Below are 20,929 nucleotides of genomic sequence, written 5' to 3'. Positions count from 1 at the left end.
GTGAGCCTCAGCGATGAACACTGAACCCTATGGGGAGCCTCAGTCTGGCTCTGTGAGCCCCAGTGATGAACACTGAACCCTATGGGAGCCTCAGTCTGGCTCTGTGAGCCCCCAGTGATGAACACTGAACCCTATGAGAGCCTCAGTCTGGCTCTGTGAGCCTCAGTGATGAACACTGAACCCTATTGGGAGCCTCAGTCTGGCTCTGTGAGCCCCCAGTGATGAACACTGAACACTATGGGGAGCCTCAGTCTGGCTCTGTGAGCCCCCAGTGATGAATATGGAACCCTATGGGAGCCTCAGTCTGGCTCTGTGAGCCTCAGTGATGAACACTGAACCCTATGGGAGCCTCAGTCTGGCTCTGTGAGCCTCAGCGATGAACACTGAACCCTAAGGGGAGCCTCAGTCTGGCTCTGTGAGCCCCCAGTGATGAACACTGAACCCTAAGGGGAGCCTCAGTCTAGCTCTGTGAGCCCCAGTGATGAACACTGAACCCTATGAGGAGCCTTAGTCTGGCTCTGTGAGCCCCCAGTGATGAACACTGAACCCTATGGGAGCCTCAGTCTGGCTCTGTGAGCCCCCAGTGATGAACACTGAACCCTAAGGGGAGCCTCAGTCTGGCTCTGTGAGCCCCCAGTGATGAACACTGAACCCTATGGGGAGCCTCAGTCTGGCTCTGTGAGCCCCCAGTGATGAACACTGAACCCTAAGAGGAGCCTCAGTCTGGCTCTGTGAGCCCCCAGTGATGAACACTGAACCCTATGGGAGCCTCAGTCTGGCTCTGTGAGCCCCCAGTGATGAACACTGAACCCTATGGGGAGCCTCAGTCTGGCTCTGTGAGCCCCCAGTGATGAACACTGAACCCTATGGGGAGCCTCAGTCTGGCTCTGTGAGCCCCCAGTGATGAACACTGAACCCTATGGGGAGCCTCAGTCTGGCTCTGTGAGCCCCCAGTGATGAACACTGAACCCTATGGGGAGCCTCAGTCTGGCTCTGTGAGCCCCCAGCGCTTGGAGGAACCGTAGACGAGTAGGACGATCGCTGCAGGGTGGTGGTGAGGAGGCGGCGCTCCCAACGATTGCCCACGCTCTGCGGTCCTCTACATATTAAGGTGACGCGATGAGCCAATGAACGAGTGTTTACGTGTGTGGAAGGAGATCGGAGCACCCGGAGAAAACCCTCTCCTGTGAGGGGGAAACACTCTATCCCCGCCGCACAGATGGATATTTGTCCACTCTCCTGTACCGCCTTCTCCTGGCCGAGCCAGAGGTACGGCACTTCCTTGACACCCACCCACGGGTAGAAGGGAGTGAGATGGAACAGATGGAGATTAGTCCACACACTCTGCTGTACCACCACCACCTACTACCTGGCAGAGCCAGGGGGTACGGCTCCTCCTTGACACCCACCCACGTGTAGGGGAAGGCCGTTATCGCAGCAGCGTCTGTACGATGACATCGATAGCGACGCAGCAATAATTATAACAGTTTTATAATTCGGGCCCTCCGGAGTGACCGAGGGGCGAGAGAGAGAGAGAGGCGCCGGTGTTAAAACTTTTTATTAAAATCCATCTGCAAATATACAGGAGGGGTGGGGGGGGGGGGTGCTTCCACGCCGCAATAAATAACCCGGAGAGACGCGCGCGTTCCGATTGGGGGGGGGGGGGGGGGTAGTCTCGGGGACGTGCGTGCACGGCCCGGCTCTGGGCAGCGCTGCCACCACCACCACAACCACCACCACCGCCGCCGGTTACCCCCCCCGCCCACCACAAAACAAAATAAAAACTGAAAACGAAGAACGGTATTAAACATCGACGTCAAAACAAAACAAAACGTAATCGTGAAGTTCACTTACAGAGTTTGTATTTCTTATTTAGCCTGGCGTGTGTAGAGAATGTGACGCAGGCTCCTCCTGCCCACCGAAATCCCCCCCCCCCCCCCCCCCACAAATCCCGCTTGAGTTCCCCCGTCCCTGTGGTGCGGCCGGGCCGAGTCGCCCCACCGCCGACTCCGCCCCGGGTCCCCAAATCCGCCCCGGCTCGCCCCAGGGGGATGCCGACTCCATTTGAAATTGGCGCCACCAACGCCATTGGTCGAGCACGCCCCCGCGTGCGCTCCCACGTGACCCCGCGTGACCCCGCCGCGCGACACGTGTTTTTATTTCTATATATTTTTCTCGCTTTGCATTCAAGCGACGACAAAAGATAATTTTCCTCGCCTCCCTCGGCTCGTGCCCCCCCCCCCCGCCCCCCCCGACTCGGAGTCGTTCAGCGCTCAGCTCCCCGTGCACGGCGGGGACCGCGGCGCGCCCCGTAACCTGCAGTTGCGATACCTCGCGGAGGGGGTAGGCGGGAGCGTCAAGGGTCCGCCCGACCCCCCCCCCGCCCGACACTTATTGCTTGAGATCGAAGTACCGCACGGGGCATTGCTCGGTTCATCCACGCGAGCGCTCGGTCAGTGCAGGCACGCCTCCTACGGCGTCGCCGTCTCCTACGGCGTCGCCGCCTCCTACGGCGTCGCCGCCTCCTACGGCGTCGCCGTCTCCTACGGCGTCGCCGCCTCCTACGGCGCCGCCGTCTCGTACGGCGTCGCCGTCTCCTACGGCGTCGCCGTCTCGTACGACGTCGCCGCCTCCTACGGCGTCGCCGTCTCGTACGGCGTCGCCGCCTTCTACGGCGTCGCCGTCTCGTACGGCGTCGCCGCCTTCTACGGCGTCGCCGTCTCCTACGGCGTCGCCGTCTCCTACGGCGTCGCCGCCTCCTACGGCGTCGCCGTCTCGTACGGCGTCGCCGTCTCGTACGGCGTCGCCGCCCCTCCTCTCTGTCTCCGAGCCGCGCGATAAAACCAAGCGGGCGGGCGATTGGCTCCGCCCGAGCGCACCGGCGGGCACGCAACCGATCGGAATTTTCGTTTATGCCGCTATCATTAAAAGTTCTTTTTTTTTCTTCCATTTATTTATATTTTTTTATCGATCCGAATTCCTCCGTACATTTTATAGTTGCGTACGGTATCGCTGCCAAGACTATTATCGATGCAACGCCAAATGGAGGCCTGGCATATCGCTCGTAGGCTTGAAAATCACGGCCGGTGGAACGCATCTCGGCCGTGCTACGACGGGACTTCCCGCAGCGCCGTTCCGTACAGCGCTGCGTCTCCGCAGGAACGCATCCCAAGCGCTCTACGAGCCGCACGCCTGCCGTGCCCGCGGCTGGACCAGATACCGAGCGGACCAGACGGCTTCGCCAACCGTGCTCCCCGTTGAACCGGACGCACAGTCAAGTTAACCGAACGAACCCACGGGCGACGGCGAAACGAGGGACGCCCCCGGCCGACGAGGTACGGCGGTTGGGACGGTCGCCCCGGCGCCCACCGGGCACGGCCTCCTGAGCCGTGCCCGGCGGACCAGACACGGGACGTACGACAAAGACAAATGGTCCCCACCCCCCCCCACCCCGGCGTAGCCCACACGGGCTGCTGGGGCAAGTGCTGTTCGACAAGCAGCAGCGCCTACGAAGGCCGGCGCTGATCGCCTAGTGTGTGTGTGCACTTTGAACTCCTCTTGCACCGTACGTGGCCAACCGTGCTAAACGGAGGTGCGGGGAGCGGTGTGGCCAGAACCGCGCCCGGTCGCCTTTGTTTCCTGCGGAGCTGACGTTTAACACGCACCGCGCCAGGTACTGATTTAAGGCCGAGTCGACCGAGGGTAGGCCCCAGGACCGGTTCAGATAATCGTCAGCGGTGTTGGTGGTGGCCGTGAGCGGGAATCGAACTCGGGTCTCTGCCGGGTTCGTAGCGCAGCGCGGCGAACCGCCGTTCCGCACTCGGACCCTCAGACAGTCACACAGCCACAGAGCCACGGAGACACACAGACACACATACATACGGAGAGACACAGAGACACAGAGACCTATATACAGAGACACAGACCCCCCCCAGACACACGGACACTCACACAGACACTCGGACATGTGGACATTCACACAGACAAACACCGAGACACTCAGACGGGCGGGCGGATGAGGCCGCGTCAGTGGCCGTGCTGCTGGGCCGAGGGCCCCGAGGAGGCCGTCGGGGGCAGGCGTGCCGCCCTCGCGGCCAGCGAGAGCGGCGGGGGGGGGGCAGCCACGGACAGCCGGGGGCAGCCGGGGGCGGCCGGCAGGCAGCGGTGCAGGCGGGCCAGGGCCTCCTCGCTGCGTTGGCGCTCGCTCGCCAGGCGGCGCTTGCAGCCCAGCAGCTCCTGCCGGAGGGCGCGCGGTCATCAGCGTTTCAGAGCAGCGCCATCATCATCATCATCGGTGTCATCACATTCTATATCATCATCGCCATTGTCAGCAGCCCTATCCCCATAAACCTATACCCAACTATACTCCTGTTCCCCTGTCTCTACCCGTGTCCCCGTGTCCCTCTGTCCCCATCCCGGTGTACCCATCCCCGTATCCCCATGTCTCCGTGTCTCTGTTCCGCCGTGTCCCCATCCCCGTGTCCCCATCCCCGTGTCTCCGTCCCGCTGTGTCCCCAGTGTCCCCGAGCGGGCCGAGGGAGTCTCACCGCGACGCGCGAGTTCAGGGTCTCGGCGAGGGTCCCCAGGTGGCGGTTGTAGAGGTTCAGGCGGCTCACCTGGTCCTGCAGCACCTCCCTCTCCAGCACGTGCTCTGCACAAACAGAAAGGTCCCCCGTGCAGCCTTAACACGCGCCGCCGGGGCAAGCGCCATTGCGAGCAAGGCCGGCACGGCGCACGAGGGGGTGGGGGGCCAGCACCACGCCCGGCCGCCTTTATCTCCCCAGTGGTGATGTTTACTACACAACAGACCAGGTACTCATTTGAGGCTAAGTTGACGTGGGGGAGGCCCAGGTCCGGATCGGATAATCGTCACCGGAAATTGGCCGTGAGCGGGAATCGAATTCGGGTCTCGGGTTTTTGCTTCCCACGCTCACGCACACCAACGCCACGCCATTCGCCGCCAAGTGACGGCGACGTCACCACGGCGCCTGTCCCAGGCCAGGCGCATGCACGCGCACAACACAGCCACGGCGGCAGCAGCAGCAGCAGCATTCCCCACCGCCGCCACGCCACCGCGGGACGCACCCATCAGGTGCTGCTGGTAGGCCTCGATCACGGCCTCCACGCCCCTCCACTCCGCCGCTCCGTCTCCCGGCGCCTCCGCGCCGCTCCCCGGGACCCCGGCGGCGGGAGCCGCTCCCGGCGCCGACTCGGCCCTCCCCGCGCCGTCGCCGGCCACGCCGACGCCGTGCTCCGCTCGGCCGGCGCCGCCGCCGCCGTCGCCGCCGCCGCCCGCGTCGGCGTGAGCGTGCTCGAGCGCCGCGTCGGGGTTTGCGCTCCACCGCACGCCCCCCTGCGGCCGACCGAACGGCGAGAAGCTCGGACGCACGCCCGGCCACGCCGCCGCCGCCGTGGGCGTCACCGCGACCCCTCTGCCTCCTGCGTTGCCGTTGCAGCCGCTGCTGTGGCTGCCGTGGCTGCTGCTGTGGCCACCGCCGCCGCTGATGATGCTGCTGCTGTTGTTGTTGTTGTTGTGGCCGCCGCCGCCGCTGATGATGCTGCTGTTGTTGTTGTTGTGACCGCCGCTGATGATGATGCTGCTGTTGTTGTTGTTGCTATGGCCGCCGCTGCTGCTGCTGCTGTTGTTGTTGCCGCCGCCGCTGCTGCCGCCGCCTTCCATTCCCAGGAACCGGATGTCGCTCATCATCGGCCTAGCGACCGGGCCTAGCGCAGGCCTCGCCGACCCACCGCCATTCACGCTCAAGTCCTGCCTGCGAAGGTGCTGCTGGACGTCGTTGGACCTTCCCTGCTGCTGTTGATGCTGATGATGCTGCTGCTGATGATGCTGCTGCTGCTGATGATGTTGATGATGATGATGCTGCTGCTGCTGCGTCTGCTGCTGCTGCTGCTGAGGCCGTACGGAGGCCAGACTGGGCCTGGTCAAGTCGAGGGCGGTTCGGACGATTCCACCGGCAGAGTCGGAGAGGCGCGGGGGGAGAGCGGCGATGGACGGGGGCGGTGGCGCAAGGCCGCGTGGCGGTGGCGGCGGTTGTTGCTGTGGCTGCTGCGGTTGTGGTTTAGCCGAATAGAAGTGGGGGGCCGCCGTTCTAGTGGGGGGCTCGCGGGGCACCACAACGAGTGGTGGTGGAGAGGGAGGGGCGACGGAGATGGCGCCGGTGGAGACGTTGGGAGCAACAATGGCGGAGGAGGAGGTGGTGGAGGAGGTGGTGGAGGAGGTGGTGGAGGTGGTGGTGGAGGAGGAGACGTTGGGACCTGCAAGCGAGAGGGTGGTGGTGGTAGTGGTTATTGTGGTGGTGGAGATTGTGATTGTTGTGGTGGTTGTTGTGGTGGTTGTAGTAGTGGTGGTGGTTGTTTTGGTGGTGGAGGTTGTGGTGGCAATAGTAGTGGTGGTAGTTGTTGTTGTGGTGGTGGTGGTCGTGGAGGTAGTAGTGGTGGTTAGGTCTCATTGCTGCTGTGGTGGGTGATTTGCAGATGATGTTTCAGCATTGGGATGTTGTTTTGGCCAATAGCGCTGACACTGAGTGTGTGCTTCATTTGCTCACGCAGAGCAAGGGGGAGAATATACAGCTCACACACGCACTCATACACACAGACAAAGATCCCCCGTATAACCTGTAACAGACTGTAGGGGCAAGTGCTTTAAGTGAGCACCAATGAAGGCCGGCACGGGACACGAGGAGGTGGGTGGCCAGCACCACGCCAGATCGCCTTTGTCTCCCCCGTGGCGATGTTTACACATCGAACCAGGTACTCATTTGAGGCCGAGTCGACCTAATCGTCGCCGGTGTTGGCCGTGAGCAGGAATCGAACTCGGGTCGCCGGCGTAGCGCTAACGGCTACGCCACCGCTCACCGCGTTCGCTCACACGCCATACCAACTCCACGCAGAAAGGCGCACCACAGTCGGGATTCGAACCCGGGCCGTCATTGCTGTGAGCCTCCGTGCCGTCCCCCCACCCCACTACCCCCCACCCCCTCCTCCTCTAGGTTCGGGCGTTTGTCACCAGCGCTGGAGTCGGCGGTGGCGGCGTCGTGCTCACCGAGGTGGTGGTGCGCGGAGGAGTGGAGATGCAGCCACGGCGTCGGGTGGCGGAAGGGAGCGTCGCTGGGCAGCCGCCCGTCCTTCGCTGCCTGCATGAGCGCCAGGGCGCATTCTCGCTCTGCGCTCGCGACACGCGGGCAAAGACAAAGGTTCCCCCCCCCGTGTAGGCTTTAGCAAAGACCTCTTGGGGAAAGTGCCGTTAGCGAGTGCCTATTAAGGCCGGCACGGCACGCCCACGATGGGGTGGTGGGGCCAGAGCCACTTCCGGCCGCTGCCGCCTCTGTCTCCCCGGTGCTGATGTTTACACACCGTACCAGGTGCTCGGCGAGCTCAAGTCAAGTACCGGTTCAGATATTCGCCACTGATGTTGGTGGGAATCGAACTCGGGGCTCCGGGGTTTCGCAGCGCAACGCCGCTAATTGCCGCGCCACCGCTCCGCACACTCGCACACAGACGCAACAACCCGCCTCTGTATAGCTGTGGTTGCGTACGTACGTTGAACTTTTGTAGCACCGTACATAGCCAACCGTGCTAATAGGAGCGTTGTTAGCGAGCGCCTATCAAGGCCGGCACGGTTCTGACATCACGCTCCGCCCCTCCCTCCCCCCCCCCGGTAGATAACGACCCACCGATCGGCTGACGCCATCGCGTCACCAAACCTGGGCTCACGATGGCCGGCTCACCCTGGCGCAGCTCCGGCTTGACGTGCGTGAGCGACAGCCGCACCAGGAAGTCCATCTTCTCGGGGAAGTCGCTGGCGCTGTTGAGGTCGCCCTGATGCTGCTGCTGCTGCGTCGTACCGGTCGCGGTGCACGCCGGCAACGCCGCAGCCGCCACCGCGCCCCCGGCCGCGACCGCCGCGGTGCATTGTGGGAGCGAGGGGGCGGCCCCGCGGGGGGGGCTGGGGTCCATCATGCGACGGCGGCGCTTGCGGGCACGCTCTGCGGCGAGGGAGTCGCGGTGCGGGCGCGACGTGAGGCCCACGATGGCCAGCAGGCCCAGCTTCTACGTGGGGGTCGCGGGTGGGGGGGGCACGGGGGGTGGGCCGAGACGGAGACGGGGATTCACGCGGAGACGTGGATGGATGGACGGACGAGCAGGCGGACGGATTAAACAAAGGGAATTGAGATTTTCTTGGGGAGACAGAGAGCGAGGGTAATGGAGAGATGGATGGAAGGACTTGGCGGATGGATACGAAATACACACAGATGTACGCAAACACAGACACCGCTCACACAGACACCGCGCACACAGACACCGCTCACACAGACACCGCGCACACAAACACCACTCACGCACCTCGGGAGTGCAGGAGAGAGGCAGAGGAGGCCTCTGAGACAGTCGCCGCACGTCGGCTCTCATCTCCCCCTCGTCCAACTCCTCGTCGCTGTCCGAGCCACTGGGAGCTCGGCCTCCTAGACACACGCACACATGTACACACACACGCACACATGTACACACATGCACACACACGTAAATACACCACGAGCATGCACACACACGTGAATACACACACACACGTACACGCACACGCGTTTATACATGCGTCGTGGCATCGGTGGATGCCACTACGCAGGATATACGTGAAGCCGGCCTGTGTGAGGCGAGACACGCCGCTCACGCAGCCAACAGCGGTTCAGGAGGAGCGCAGTACCGGGCCTAGCAAGCGCCGGCAGAGATCGTCTGAGGAGGACGGAGAGTGCTGCGCTCTGCGTGCAGTGCCAGCGGCTGAAGGGGAGGGGGCCCTGGGGCTGAGACGAGACCCCTCTAAAAAGCCCGAGAACGGAGGCGTGGAAAGGGGCGGACGGAGCTCCCTGGGCCGGGAATATAAACCGGGCCTCCGAACAGGTTGCGGGGGCTGCCGACGAGGAGAAGCCGGAAGCCGTCATGCCGGGAGAAGACCTGCCGATAGACGAGACCCGGACCCGAGCCGGGGTCCGGTCGTGGCTAGCTAGCCCGTGCAGCTCGGGAGGATTAGCCCGGAGGAGTTACCTCCCTAGGGTAGCTGACCAAGGGGCAGCTAGACCCTTGCGTGTGTATTAGGGGACGTTGTAATAAACGTGTTGCCTCCACGTCGTCTCCGAGTGTCTCTGAGCTAGACGCTACACATGTACACAAAGACAACGATCCCCCGTACAGCCACGACAGACTGTTGGCGCAAGTGCTGTTAGCGAGCAGCACCTATGAAGGCCGGCACGGCGCACGAGGGGGTGGGTGGCCGGCACCACGCCCGACCGCCTTTGTCTCCCCAGTGGCACTGAGGTTTACGAACGTACGCAAGCTGGTAGGTGGGGTGGGGGGGGGGGGAGTGGGAAGGGAGGTGGGGGGTGAGGATTCCAGCCGCGCCCACGCGTGTCCGTGTTGAGCCTGCCGGCGCGCGTGGCTCACTCACCGCGGAGCCAGGCGAGTTTGCGCTTCCTCTCGGCCAGGTCGAGGCGGCTGACCACGCGACGCGTCGTGCGCAGGGCCTCGTCGTACACCACGTCGGGCCTGGGTGGGGGAGGCGGCGGGGACACACCGCAGCCCCCGCGTCAGGCGACGCCGGCAGGGTGAGGGGCGAGCGCCGTGCCGCGCGAGCGCTGCCATTTGGCTTCGCGGCGCAGCTGACAAACGCCGCCGGGACTTTTGACGCCCTCTTTTTTTCCCACTGCGCGCAAGCCGGGCTGTGCCGAGCCGCCCCGGCGAGGGTTTCTTCCCCCCCAACTGGGCAAGCCGAGCCCAGCTGACGGTCACGCCACGCGTCGAGACGCGCGTCGGCGATGCTGCGTCACCGACTGGTGTCATCGACGCGCAAGGAACGCGTCGTTAGCCCCGCCGCTGGCCCTGCTTGGCCCCCGCCCCGAGCCAGATTCGGATGCGTTCTTCGTGAGGTCGGCAGAGTATAGCGTGGTTTGGCTCTGGCTCGGGTCGGGTGTGCCGTGCTCGCTGAGCTCATGTGCGCCGATAATTTTGTATTTTATAATGTCCTACGAAGACTTACAGGTTTCCCAGGACAGGCAGCTCAATAAAGGATGATTCTGGGAAAACCGGGACAGGTGGAAACCCAAATCACCACTCACACACTTACTCACCACCCACTCACTCACTCACCACTCACCACCCGCTCACTCACTCACCACTCACCCACTCACGAAAACAGGCGGCCTCCCCTACCTGTACACGCTGCTGCTGCTGGTGGTGATGGTGATGGGCCCGGGGCAAGCCCTCAGGCCTGCCTGTTGGCTTGGCCGCTCCGCCCCCTCGGGCGCCCTCTCCTGGGCGAGCCGATCCAGGCAAGTGCCCTGCTTCTCCAGGAAGTGGTGTGCCGAGCGCTGCAGCTCGCACAAAAAGTGGGGGGGGACCCCTCCGCCGACGCCTGGCCCCCCGAAGTGGGAGCCCCCCACGGACACCTGCGGCATCACCTCGGCCTTTCTCCCCTCGGTTTTCACCCCGTTCTCCTCCCGGCCCTTCTCAAACGGCGGCACCCACAGGCCCGTCGGGCGGAACGGGTGGCCTGCCCCGACGGGCCTTAGGCCCGGCTGCTGCTGCTGGTGGTGGTTGTGGTGGTGGTTGTGGTGCTGCTGCTGCTGCTGGTGGTGATGGTGGTTGTGGCTGCCGTTGTTGTTGCTGCTGCTGCTGCTGCTGAGGTTGAGACCGCCGCCCGCGTCGTCCCCCGGCCGCGAAACCGGGCTCCAGTAGCCGCTCGCCGCTTCGCCGTCGCCGGAGACGTGGCTCAGCCAAGCGGCCTGCGAGGTGGACGACGACGACGAGGAGGTGGTGGTGGTGGATGAGGTGGAGGAGGCGGTGGACGAGGTGGAGGCGCTGCTCCCTGGCATCGTCGCTGCCCCGCCGCTGCCAGTGTGTGGCAATCGGTGGAAGTCGAGAGGCGAGGCCTCAGAGTTGTCGAGGCCGTTCCTGTTGATGGGAGAGCGACGGCGAGAGTTAGAAAGAGAGTTAAACTACAAAGTATTAAAAGTTTTTGTTTTACCAGGTAAGGCCCACTGAGCCGTGTAGCTATTTTCTCTGGCCCCAATTGATGGCCCAACGAAAGTGGCCTATCACGTGGAAATGTATAGAAGCCAAATACTCTAAACGTGTGGTGATGTTGATTCTAAATGTGGAGGGATAAACCGGAGGACCCGGAGAAAAATCCACGCGATAACGGGGAGAGAGAGAGAGAGACACAAACTCCAAATATACAGCAGGCATCAGGGTCGGGAATGAATGCACGACCTCCTGTACACCAGGCGAGGTAGTTAACATCTCCTAGCCACCATGGTGCTCCTAGAGTTACAGAGAGTGATGGAGTAACAGAGAGAGAGTGCGCACACACACACACATGCGTACACAAAGACAAAGATCCCCCCCTATACAGCCTTAACAGACTGTTGGGGCAAGTGCTGTTAGCGAGCAGCGCCTACGAAGGCCGGCACTGTGGCACACGAAGGGTGAGTGGCCAGCACCACGCCCGAACCACCTTTGTCTCCCCAGTGGCGATGTTTACACACCGCACCAGCAACTCATTTGAGGCTGATTCAGTCAACCCATGGCACCTGGCCCTCTTCGCATGACCTTCCAGCGGGCGTTCGACACTTCAAAGCGCACCTGGGCTGACACGGGCGCCGTGGTGACGACACCGCCACTCAGTGGAGAACGGCGACTATCGTCGTCGTACGCGCGTATGTACGTGAGTGTGTGTCAGTGTGTGTCTGTGTGTGTGTGGGGAGCGGTAGTGTCACGGTTAGCGCTATGCTGCGCTACGAACCCGGCTACCCGGGTTCGATCCCCACTCACGGCCAACACCATCAGTGACGATTATCTGAACCGGGTCCTGCGCCTCCCTTAGATCGACTCGGCCTCAAATGAGTACCTGGTGCTCGCTAACAGCACTTGCCCCTACAGTCTGTTACAGGCTATAGGGGATCTTTGTCTTTTTTGCGTGTGTGCGTTCGCGCGTGCGTGCGAGTGCGTCACCTAAACTCCTCCCGCGGGCCGACGTTGATGCTCCTGCGGGTGCAGGCGACGCTCACCACTCGCTCCCTCTGCCTGGCGCCCCCCCGCTCCTCCTTGTCCCCGTCCGCGTGTCGCACCGCCTGCCTGTGCGCCGCCGCCGTGGGGTGGTGCGCGGGGTGGTGCGTGGGGTGCGTGGCGTGGTGCGTGGGGTGGTGCGTGGGGTGGTGCGTGGTGTGGTGCGTGGTGTGGTGCGTGGGGTGCGTGGTGTGGTGCGTGGGGTGGTGCGTGGGGTGATGCGCGGGATGGTGCGTGGGGTGCGTGGTGTGCGTGGCGTGCGAGACGGGGAGCGTGATGCCCAGAACCCCCGGGCGGCGGTCGAAGAAAGCAACGGAGGAGCTTGGCCCTCGCCGATCTGCATACGCGTAAACACACACACGTACACATACACACATGTACACACACACGTACACATACACACATGTACACACGCACGTACACATACACACATGTACACACACACGTACACATACACACATGTACACACGCAACCTTGCCTGCCGGATGAGCTCACTGATGGGACTTTGTCCAGATCTTTCAAGGATTTGTGAGTTCACACAATCCAGCCTTGTTAAACCCAGGCTGGATCGTAGGCAGGCCAGCCTAAATGTTTCTAACCGGCGAAGATGTTCCATTAGGGGGGTCCACGTTTCGCAAGCGTAGAGAAGGGAGGGCATGACTGTGGCCGAGAAGACCTAAAGCTTCATGTGGAGCGACAGACCAGGTAGCTTCCACACAGCGTTACCCAACCGATGAAAATATAACGCCGCTTGATTCAGAGTGAGACCTCTGCTGTCAAACTGGAGCTGGTCATGAGCACACTGCCCATGTATGGAAAACTCTCCACTCTCTCCACAACTGCCCGATCACCAATTAGGAGTTGTGGGGGTGGAGTGTCTGGTGGTACAAAATACCCAGGCAGGTGCTTAGTTTTGGTGGGGCTGATGGTAAGGCCCCATTTCTCTGTGGCATGCTCCAATCTCAGCAGCAGCGCCTCCAAATCCTCCTGTGAGTAACAGAAATTACCAAATCATTGGCATACTTAAAATGGTTGACCAATAGGGAGCCATCCCTTTACCGCACCTGAGCATCGATCAGCCTCCCATTATATCTGTACCAGATGGAAATTCCCCTGGTACAGCCATCGAAGGTTTCACAAACTACGTGGTCAAAATAGATGTTAAATAATGTGGGAGCCAGAGGACATCCCTGTCGTGGCCCAAGGTGAACAGGGAATGGCTCCGACTCCCGGCCATGTAGTTTTACCCGGGCCCGCTCACCATCATGAAGGTCTTTAATGATCGTGAGCAGAGGGTCAGGGACTCCAAAAGCACGAAGAACAACCCAGAGCCTAGGCCTACCGATGGTATCATAGGCCTTGACCAGGTCAATAAAGCAGAGATGTAGGTCTTGTTGGAATTCCCTACATCTCTGCTGTAGCAGACGGACAGAAAATATGGCATCTGTGCAGGACCGCCCTTTCCTGAAACCGCATTTGGGCTCCGCAAGCCTCTCCTCAGCGTGCCTGGCAAGGCAATGTTAAATAATCCTTTCCCGGCACACTTAGGAGTGAGATGCCCTTGTAGTTGTTACAGTCTGTTATGATGCCATTTAGGGCAGTCTGTGCACAAACGCCACCCTCCCTCAGCATTTTGCTTAAAAGATCATCTCTGCCCGGTGCCTTTCCTGACTCTGGATCGCCTTCAGTACTTCCTCAACAGATGACACCTCAGCCAGCCATTCACAGGCGGTGACGTCTTCGAATATTTGAGGCACCTCAGCCTCAGCAGGGTCACCCCCACTTTGCCCCACTTTGCCCCACGATGTTTTCCAGGCTGAGGGATTTCCCCTCCCCCAAGACCTCACATAAATGCTCATAAAATCTGCAAACCTGTTCCTGGGGGTCAGAGATTGGATGACCATTCTTTCCCCTAATGATGGTGATAGGTGTGGCACTGCAAATCACTATTTTTATGGAATTAAAGAGCGATTTGTGATCGTGGCCCACTGAGGCAGATTCCACCACCTCAGCAACCCGCGACCACCACCCATCCTTGCAGCGCCTCACGGCTCTCCAAACTTCGAAGCAAAGGCTGCGGTAAGCCTCTTCATTCTCGGACATGGGATGCTGTAAACGATTAGAGTGGGCCTGTCGCTTTTATCTCAGCCAGCCTGAAGACCTCTGTCAGACAGGGTCTCTGGGGAGGTCTGGACCGTGTACCCAAAGCAGCCATTGCAACTGCATGAGCCACAGTCCTAAACCTCGCACATTTCCCCTCGACATCAGGGGAAATGGGCAAACTATGGCGGACAATGCCAACCCCAGCTGCAAGCAATGATGAAATTCTCGCTTGCAACTTTCATCAGCGAGCTGAGATCAAGCCATTAAGGGTTTGAATGGGGTCCTGGGTGTATACCCACCACCGGAGTGGAAGAATGGCAGGCACATCTTACAGATGACAAGTCGATGGTCAGTGGGCAGATCAGCTCCACGGTAGGTCCTGGTGTCAAGAACATGAGCCCACAGCCGCTGTTCCGTCACTATATAGTCCAGCAGATGTTCTTTCTTGGACCCGGCATGCATCCATGATGTTGTGTGGATGCATCGATGCCGGAACAGCGTGTTGGTAATTACAAGCCCATGGGCTGCACAAAAATCTAGCAGCCTCCTACCGTTGTTATTGAGCTGATCTGGCCCATGCCCTCCAATCACTCCAGACCAGGTGCCAGCATCATGACCAACTCGGGCATTGAAGTCACCCAACAAGATGACTCTATCCCGAGGGGCCACTTTAGCCAGCACCTGTGACAGGAGATCATAGAAGGCATCTGACTCATCGGCTTTGCCTGCATCCCTCCACGGATGTTCATCTTCGGTGGGGGCATAAGTAACCACGACCACCACTCCTCGTCTCTGGTTGATGGGAAGGCGAGCCCAAAGTAGCCTGGGGCTTACAGCTTCCCACACCTCACCGCCACGCTCCCACGCCCCCTTCATTCTTTTGTTCAGAAGAAGAGCCACTCCCTGTTGTTTGCCAGTCTCCTGCCTCGAGTAGAGGACTGTCCACCCCTCATGGTGGCAGGAGCCAGAGCCGGTCCACCGGACCTCCTGAATACCACAGAGATCCAGGCGGCACCGGTCCAGCTCCCGACAGAGGAGTGGCAGCCTCGCAATGAGTATTCAAACATTCCACGTGGTCACCCGCAGTGGCTTTCTGCTTACATGTACAGGCACGTACACACACACACGTACACACACACACGTACACACACACACACATCCTGCGATGGCCAAGATGACAATGACGACGTAGGATTGCCGCCGCTTGCCGATCCCTGCAGCCGGCAGCACTCACCACGGCCGCTCGCCGCTGCTGCCGCCGTGCCGGCACCGCCGCTGCCGTTGCTGTCGTGCTGCTGCTGCTGCTGCCCCCGCTCCGCCCCCGTGGCGGCGCCGTCTCTCCGTGCCGCGTGCCCCTCCAGCGCCAGCGCCCCGTGCCCACCCCGCTCCCGCTCCCTCTCCCGCTCCCTCTCGCGCTGCTTCTCCCTCTCGCGCTCCTCGCGCGCCCGCTCGCGCTCGCGCTCGCGCTCCATCTCCCGCTGCCTCGACTCCTTCTCCGCCTGCAGCCTGCGGGGACGCAGTGGGAGTGGCGGTGAGGAGGGTGCCCACGGACGCTCGTGAGCATTCACAGCGTGGGTGCAGCGTGTGGGTGTGTGTGGGTGGGTGTGTGTGGGTGGGTGTGTGTGGGTGGGTGTGTGTGGGTGGGTGTGTGGGTGGGTGTGTGTGGGTGGGTGTGTGTGGGTGGGGGTGTGTTGGTGGGAGGGGGTGTGTGGGTTGTAGTGTGTAGGTGGGTTGAAATGTGTGTGTGTGTGGGGAGCGGTAATGTAGCGGTTAGCGCTACGCTGCACTATGAACCCAGCCATCCGAGTTCGATTCCCGCTCACGGCCAACACCGGTGACAATGATCTGAACCGGTCCTGGGCCTCCCCTAGGTCGACTCAGCCTCCAATGAGTACCTGGTGCGGTGTGCAAACATCGCCACTGGGGAGACAAAGGCGGTCGGGCGTCGTGCTGGACATCCACCCCCTCGTGTGCCATGCTGGCCTTCATAGGTGCTCGCTAACAGCACTTGCCCCTACAGTCTGTAAAGGCTACACGGGGGATCTTTTTCTTTGTGGGTGGGAGTGTGTGCATGAGTGGGAGTGCGTGCGTAGGTGGGTGAGTGAGTGGGTGAGTGAGTGGGTGAGAGTGTGTGGGAGTTGGTGGTTGGGTGACTGTGTCTCTACGTATCTTTGTGTGTCTCTGTGTATCTTTGTGTGTCTCTGTGTATCTCTGTGTATCTCCGTGTACCCCTATGGGTGTTCGTGTGTCTCTACGTATCTTTGTGTATCTCTGTGTATCTCTGTGTACCCCGATGGGTGTCTGTGTGTCTCTACGTGTCTCTACGTATCTTTGTGTATCTCTGTGTATCTTTGTGTGTCTCTACGTATCTTTGCGTGTCTCTGTGTATCTCTGTGTGTCTCTACGTATCTTTGTGTGTCTCTGTGTAGCTTTGTGTGTCTCTGTGTATCTTCGTGTGTCTCTGCGTATCTTTGTGTGTCTCTACGTATCTTTGTGTGTCTCTGTGTATCTTTGTGTGTCTATGTATCTTTGTGTGTCTCTGTGTATCTTTGTGTGTCTCTGTGTATCTTTGTGTGTCTCTGTGTATCTTTGTGTGTCTCTACGTATCTTTGTGTGTCTCTGTGTATCTTTGTGTGTCTATGTATCTTTGTGTGTCTCTGTGTATCTCTGTGTGTCTCTGTGTATCTTCGTGTGTCTCTGTGTATCTTTGTGTGTCTCTGTGTATCTTTGTGTGTCTCTGTGTATCTTTGTGTGTCTCTACGTATCTTTGTGTGTCTCTGTGTATCTCTGTGAACCCCGATGGGTGTCTGTGTGTCTCTACGTGTCTCTACGTATCTTTGTGTGTCTCTACGTATCTTTGTGTGTCTCTACGTATCTTTGTGTGTCTCTGTGTATCTTTGTGTGTCTCTGTGTATCTTTGTGTGTCTCTACGTATCTTTGTGTGTCTCTGTGTATCTTTGTGTGTCTCTACGTATCTTTATGTGTCTCTACGTATCTTTGTGTGTCTCTGTGTATCTCTGTGTGTCTCTGTGTATCTCTGTGTCTCTGTGTATCTCTGTGTGTCTCTGTGTGTCTCTCTGTATCTTTGTGTGTCTCTACGTATCTTTGTGTGTCTCTGTGTATCTTTGTGTGTCTCTGTGTATCTTTGTGTGTCTCTGTGTATCTTTGTGTGTCTCTGTGTATCTTTGTGTGTCTCTGCGTATCTTTGTGTGTCTCTGCGTATCTTTGTGTGTCTCTGCGTATCTTTGTGTGTCTCTGCGTATCTTTGTGTGTCTCTGCGTATCTTTGTGTGTCTCTACGTATCTTTGTGTGTCTCTACGTATCTCTGTGTGTCTCTGTGTATCTTTGTGTGTCTCTGTGTATCTTTGTGTGTCTCTGTGTGTCTCTGTGTATCTTTGTGTGTCTCTGTGTGTCTCTGTGTATCTTTGTGAGTCTCTACGTATCTTTGTGTGTCTCTGTGTATCTTTGTGTGTCTCTGCGTATCTTTGTGTGTCTCTACGTATCTCTGTGTGTCTCTGTGTATCTCTGTGCCAGTCCGCCGCTCTAGCAGGAGGGGCTCCCCCCCCCACTCCCTCCCCCTCCCTTCCCCTCCTCCCACCGAGCCGTGGGTCCTCACCGATCGGTGCTTGCCGTGCCGGTGATGCCCGCCGCTGTCAGCTCGGGCTGGTAGCAGCGCACGCCGGGCAGCGGGGGCAGAGGGGGCAGCGGGAAGAACGGGGAGCGTAGTGCCGTCAGGCAGTACGGGTCGTCCAGCCTGCACCGCATCGTCACCATCGTCACCATCGTCACCATCGTCACCATCGTCATCATCGTCACCATCATCACCATCGTCATCACCATCGTCACTATCATCACCATCGTCATCGTCGTCACCGTCGTCACCATCGTCACCATCGTCACCATCATCACCATCGTCACCATCATCACCATCGTCAGCTTTGTCAGCGTCGTCACCATCGTCACCGCCGGTGTAATCACCACTATCGTCATCATCATCACTACCACCACCACTGTCACCACAAACACTACCACCGCCACCACCACCACTGCCATCACCACCACCGCCACGACCACCACTATCACCGCCACCATCACCGCCACCATCACCGCCACCATCACCACCACCGTCATCATCATCTCCACCGCACCAGCAGCACCATCACCATCGTCATCGTCACCACGGGCACTGCGTGAGTCACTGCGTGAGTCTATGGATCTCGGTGTGAGTCCGTGTAGGTCTGCGTGCCAGTCGTCCGTGAATCCGTGAGTCTATGGATCTCGGTGTGAGTCTATGGGTCTCTGTGTGAGTCTATGGGTCTCTGTGTGAGTCTATGGGTCTCTATGTCAGTCTATGGGTCTCTGTGTGAGTCTATGGGTCTCTGTGCGAGTCTATGGGTCTCTGTGCGAGTCTATGGTTCACTGTGTGAGTCTATGGGTCGCTGTGTGAGTCTATGGGTCTCTGTGTGAGTCTATGGGCCTCTGTGTGAGTCTATGGGTCTCTATGTCAGTCTATGGGTCTCTGTGTGAGTCTATGGGTGTCTGTGTGAGTCTATGGGTCTCTGTGTGAGTCTATGGGTCTCTGTGTGAGTCTATGTGTCTCTGTGACAGTCTTTGGGTGTCTGTGTGAGTCTATGGGTCTCTATGTCAGTCTATGGGTCTCTGTGTGAGTCTATGGGTCTCTGTGTGAGTCTATGGGTCTCTGTGTGATGAGTCTATGGGTCTCTGTGCGAGTCTATGGGTCTCTGTGTGAGTCTATGGTTCACTGTGTGTGAGTCTATGGGTCTCTGTGTGAGTCTATGGGTCTCTGTGTGAGTCTATGGGTCTCTGTGTGAGTCTATGGGTCTCTCTGTGTGAGTCTATGGGTCTCTGTGTGAGTCTATGGGTCTCTGTGTGAGTCTATGGGTCTCTGTGTGAGTCTATGGGTCTCTCTGTGTGAGTCTATGGTTCACTGTGTGTGAGTCTATGGGTCTCTCTGTGTGAGTGAGTCTATGGGTCTCTGTGTGAGTCTATGGGTCTCTGTGTGAGTCTATGGGTCTCTGTGTGATGAGTCTATGGGTCTCTGTGTGAGTCTATGGGTCTCTGTGTGAGTCTATGGGTCTCTGTGTGAGTCTATGGGTCTCTGTGTGAGTCTATGGGTCTCTGTGTGATGAGTCTATGGGTCTCTGTGTGAGTCTATGGGTCTCTGTGTGAGTCTATGGGTCTCTGTGTGAGTCTACGGGTCTCTGTGTGAGTCTATGGGTCTCTGTGTGAGTCTATGGGTCTCTGTGCCAGCGTGAGTCAGCGTGCACCTGAATGCCGGGTACTGGAACGCCGGGTGGGCCAGGAACGCCGGGTGGTAGAACGCCGCCACGGTGGCCGGGTCCAGGCTCAGGGCGTGGGGGGCTCCGGCCGGAGGGTGCTGGGGGGCCCCGTGGGGCGCGGGGGGCATCCCCGGCAGCCTCAGCTCCTCGGGGCCCCCTCCGCCGCCGCCCCCCCCGCCCGAGCTGCCCGCGTGGTACGGCCTGAACCCCCGCGTGGAGTCGTCGGAGCGGCCCACTCCGGCCGGCGGGGGGGGCAGCATGGTGTGCAGCATGCGCGACGCACTGCGGGAGACGGGGGATGGAGGGTGCAGACAGTATCAGCGGCAAGATCGTCATCATCATCAGCGGCGGCAGCAGCAGCGGTAGCAGCAGCAGCATCAGCAGCGGTAGCAGCAGCAGCATCGTCATCATCAACAGCAGCAGCATCAGCAGCGGTAGCATCAGCAGCATCAGCAGCAGCAGCATCATCAGCAGCGGTAGCAGCAGCAGCATCAGCAGCAGCAGCATCATCAGCAGCGGTAGCAGCAGCAGCAGGAGCAGCAGCAGAAGCAGCAGCAGCAGAAGCAGCAGCATCGTCATCATCAACAGCAGCAGCATCAGCAGCGGTAGCAGCAGCATCATCAGCAGCAGCGGTAGCAGCAGCAGCGGTAGCAGCAGCAGCAGGAGCAGCAGCATCGTCATCATCAACAGCAGCATCATCAGCAGCGGTAGCAGCAGCAGCAGCATCATCATCAACAGCAGCAGCATCAGCAGCATCAGCAGCGGTAGCAGCAGCAGGAGCAACAGCATCGTCATCATCAACAGCAGCATCAGCAGCATTATCCTGCCGAGGGCGATTTGCGATCGAGTGAGTACGGGTGCGAGCCCACGCGTGCGTGTCAGAGTACGCGTGTCAGAGTACACGTGTCAGAGTACGCGTGTCAGAGTACGCGTGTCAGAGTACGCGTGTCAGAGTACGCGTGTCAGAGTACGCGTGAGTGAGTACGCGTGTCAGAGTACGCGTGTCAGAGTACGCGTGTCAGAGTACACGTGTCAGAGTACGCGTGTCAGAGTACGCGTGTCAGAGTACGCGTGTCAGAGTACGCGTGTCAGAGTACACGTGTCAGAGTACACGTGTCAGAGTACGCGTGTCAGAGTACGCGTGTCAGAGTACACGTGTCAGAGTACTTGTGTCAGAGTACGCGTGTCAGAGTACTTGTGTCAGAGTACGCGTGTCAGAGTACACGTGTCAGAGTACGCGTGTCAGAGTACACGTGTCAGAGTACGCGTGAGTGAGTACGCGTGTCAGAGTACGCGTGTCAGAGTACGCGTGTCAGAGTACACGTGTCAGAGTACGCGTGTCAGAGTACGCGTGTCAGAGTACACGTGTCAGAGTACTTGTGTCAGAGTACGCGTGTCAGAGTACTTGTGTCAGAGTACGCGTGTCAGAGTACACGTGTCAGAGTACGCGTGTCAG

The 20,929-nt window shown here is 59.6% G+C and overlaps 1 protein-coding gene across 4 annotated transcripts in view; it reads right to left on the bottom strand.

Annotated features, from left to right (window-relative positions):
* Positions 1-1,540: 1,540 nt before the first annotated feature.
* LOC116956042 (uncharacterized) overlaps positions 1,541-20,929 on the bottom strand; it is a 119,736-nt gene continuing 100,347 nt past the window's right edge. For all 4 annotated transcript variants that reach the window (XM_076053940.1, XM_076053942.1, XM_076053941.1 and 1 more), the window contains 12 exons: positions 19,462-19,755; positions 17,790-17,927; positions 15,408-15,679; positions 12,016-12,406; positions 10,216-10,956; positions 9,455-9,552; positions 8,362-8,477; positions 7,746-8,067; positions 7,061-7,180; positions 5,086-6,273; positions 4,548-4,651; positions 1,541-4,236 (listed from right to left, as the gene is read on the bottom strand). In XM_076053940.1, coding sequence (XP_075910055.1) covers positions 4,027-4,236; positions 4,548-4,651; positions 5,086-6,273; positions 7,061-7,180; positions 7,746-8,067; positions 8,362-8,477; positions 9,455-9,552; positions 10,216-10,956; positions 12,016-12,406; positions 15,408-15,679; positions 17,790-17,927; positions 19,462-19,755 — 3,994 coding nt within the window. In that variant the 3' untranslated portion in view covers positions 1,541-4,026. The remainder of the gene's footprint in view (positions 4,237-4,547; positions 4,652-5,085; positions 6,274-7,060; positions 7,181-7,745; positions 8,068-8,361; positions 8,478-9,454; positions 9,553-10,215; positions 10,957-12,015; positions 12,407-15,407; positions 15,680-17,789; positions 17,928-19,461; positions 19,756-20,929) is intronic.

This window comes from Petromyzon marinus, chromosome 63 (assembly GCF_048934315.1).
Source record: "Petromyzon marinus isolate PM22_M1 ecotype Great Lakes invasive population chromosome 63, UKy_Petmar_22M1.pri1.0, whole genome shotgun sequence".
Taxonomy (NCBI): domain Eukaryota; kingdom Metazoa; phylum Chordata; class Hyperoartia; order Petromyzontiformes; family Petromyzontidae; genus Petromyzon; species Petromyzon marinus.
Note: the sequence above shows the minus strand (reverse complement) of the source record. Positions and strands in the feature narration are given on the sequence as shown.